The 2753-nt window shown below is 29.3% G+C and overlaps 1 protein-coding gene across 1 annotated transcript in view; it reads left to right on the plus strand.

The window, feature by feature from the left end:
- The window catches only part of LOC126844911 (calmodulin-binding transcription activator 1-like), a 70440-nt gene that overhangs the window by 60383 nt on the left and 7304 nt on the right, over positions 1–2753 (plus strand). Inside the window, exons 21-25 of the mRNA XM_050583397.1 lie at positions 40–125; positions 195–348; positions 603–703; positions 1356–1556; positions 1965–2032. Of these exons, the coding sequence (XP_050439354.1) occupies positions 40–125; positions 195–348; positions 603–703; positions 1356–1556; positions 1965–2032 (610 nt within the window). The remainder of the gene's footprint in view (positions 1–39; positions 126–194; positions 349–602; positions 704–1355; positions 1557–1964; positions 2033–2753) is intronic.

The raw sequence follows: 2753 nt of genomic DNA on the forward strand, positions 1-2753 counted from the left end.
CATGTATGCATTTTTAAATATTCAAAAATTACTTTACAGTGACGTTAAAAAAGATATTAACACTCAACAATTTGACGGACACAATTCTCAAGCTGTTCAAATGGACAATTCGTTGACCAGAATATGTAAGCTGTTTATGTTATACGGTATATTTTTTAGTACTTGTCTAATTTTATCATTAAACAATTTTTTAGCTTCTGGAAACGAAAATAAACCTAGTGACAACAATATATTGAATCTTCAAAGCGTGCAATATGTCAAACGACCGATCCCAAATAGTTTTTCAGAGAATGATGAATGTTACAATCAGTTCTGCAAACCCATACAGTATTACCCTTCTGTTAACCAGTAAGTGTCGAATTAGTTGGGTCAGTTGAGTTAAGTATTCAGTACCCCCCACCAAAAAAAAAAAAAAAAAAATAAGTTGAATAACGAATTCTATATTACAAACTGGAAAATACCTCAACATCGTAAAGCACCTGGTAAAATATTAACGCACATAGTTACCCACTAGAAACATATTTATGGGTCTCATACAATTTTGATTTCTAAGACTTTATTTTTTCAAATGTGTCTAACGTTTGAATACATTTGCGTGTTAGGTTCCAAAAAAGTTTTACACTGCCACTGCAATCTCCGAATTCGGACAGCGGGATTTCACTGGACCGATCTCCTGTGCTGAACAAGTCTAATTTTATTATTTGTAAGTATGCTGTGAAATAAGTGCTAACAAACAATCATTTATCATTATTATTTCTATCATGTCGATTCATTTACACTAACAATATGTTTATCAAATTGAAGTATAATTATAATTAATTTGTTTATTATTAATGTTTTATTCGTACACTATTATAATTTAGAACTTTTTATTACTTACAGTTTAAGTATGATTACTTTTAAACTATAGCCAATCGATATAATTATTGATATAAACGCACTACGGAATAAATTCGTACTACTTCATATTTTAAACTTTACATATATAGATAAGCCATTCGTAGAGTAATAATTGTTATATTTACGTTTTATTATAATTATTATTAATAGGTATTATACTTACTTAGAGTCATACATTGGTTATTATGATGAGTAGTTAAATTTTAATTAGTATACACTTTTGCGCATAAATGATTTGGATAAATTTAAAAATTAACTTTTTATATTAAAATATTTTGGCACATGGGATGACTCTCAAATACAGAGTTGGTAAATTAATAGTAAAATAATTACTTATTAACAATTAATTTTATATCACGAGTTAAGTATAAAATGCGCATTTTATAAAATGTTAAGTGTCCGATAGCTTTTCTTGATTAGCTTATTATGGTAGAATTTGATTGGCTGACCATTAGGCTTGGTGACCTCGCTGTCGGAGAAACCGGCGGCAGCTGTAGCAGCTGTAGCGGCAGAAGACAGTAGTAGTGATGGCGGTGGTAATGGTGTTGTTGTTAGCCCCACTGATGTTGTGAATCAGAATCAATCAAACCAGGACCCTGATGGCGCAAAAATCCACAAAGCCACTGACCACGAGGCCCAAAATCCCACAGGACACGGTATGAAAAACTACATTTTAGCAGTACCTACCAAAAGCTCAACAAAATCCCAAAACAGTCTTTTCGCTTTCTCGCTTACTCTCAGACACACAAACACACGTCTATACCATTAGTACAATAATATATATATACTATATATATATATATATATTTATATATATATTTGGATGCTCATTTAAAATTACACAATTTGTATTATAGTATACGTTTTACTTTCACAAAACACACATAAAACGAACACACTATGTATAATGTTATTAGTTAACTAAAATAATAGTCGATTTTTATTATGTATACTACATACTTATGTACATCAATTTAAGGTAAGAACACATTTAAGTAAACAGATAACACAAATGTATAGATTAAATATAGATAAACGACCGAATTATGTAATTTTTGTTTTAGGGGAACAAAATGTCTGTGTACTCACATTGGCTGAACAGTTCATAGCCGCTATGCCTGAACACATCAAGGTGAGCCTTTTTTCAAACTTTTTAAAGTCAAAAAAGTTGAGATAGTTCAGATAGTTAAATATAGAGTATTTAATAAGCAAGGCGTTTCTAAGAGAAATACAATAGGAACACCTGATCATTGTTAGAAACTAATTAACACCAGATATACCGGATGATTCATCACTCTATATAAATGTATATGTTAAATTATAACATTGATAGGTTTTGACGATTATGTTGTACATAGACAATCAGTAGTTTGTAGAGTTAATCAATAGTAGCCTATTCAAATAAGAAATACCCCAAAATTTCAAATCCCTAGCTTAATTATATAGCACTTTAAAATCACTTTCTTAATATTTCACGATATTGTTTTTATCATATTACAGTCCATTGAAACAGAAAAAATTGATAACTTATTACTTGCTAAAACATAATTTATCACAAAATACCACATAGATTTTTAAGTTTTGTAGAATTTTTTTTTTAAATTGAAAACAATTTTGTTTTTTGTGTATATTTTATGTTTGTCGACCACAATAAGCTTTTCCATTAAAGATTTTTTTCCGAAATCGTATTTCATAGAGAAATATGAAGAATAGCCGGCCTTGCTGTTGTTGGATGTGAGCTGGTTTTATTTGGATTTTATTATAAAGAAAATAATAAGCTGTTAGTAACAATTGTTTCAATTTGAAACTTTATTTTTCTACTTTTTTTTCAATACACCTAGGGTTATCTACAG

The sequence above is a fragment of the Adelges cooleyi genome, unplaced genomic scaffold (genome assembly GCF_023614345.1).
Source record: "Adelges cooleyi isolate 19-005CV unplaced genomic scaffold, UGA_ACOO_1.1 ACOO_flye_CR_arks_rails_tigmint_CR_PRNA_651, whole genome shotgun sequence".
Classification (NCBI taxonomy): Eukaryota; Metazoa; Arthropoda; class Insecta; order Hemiptera; family Adelgidae; genus Adelges; species Adelges cooleyi.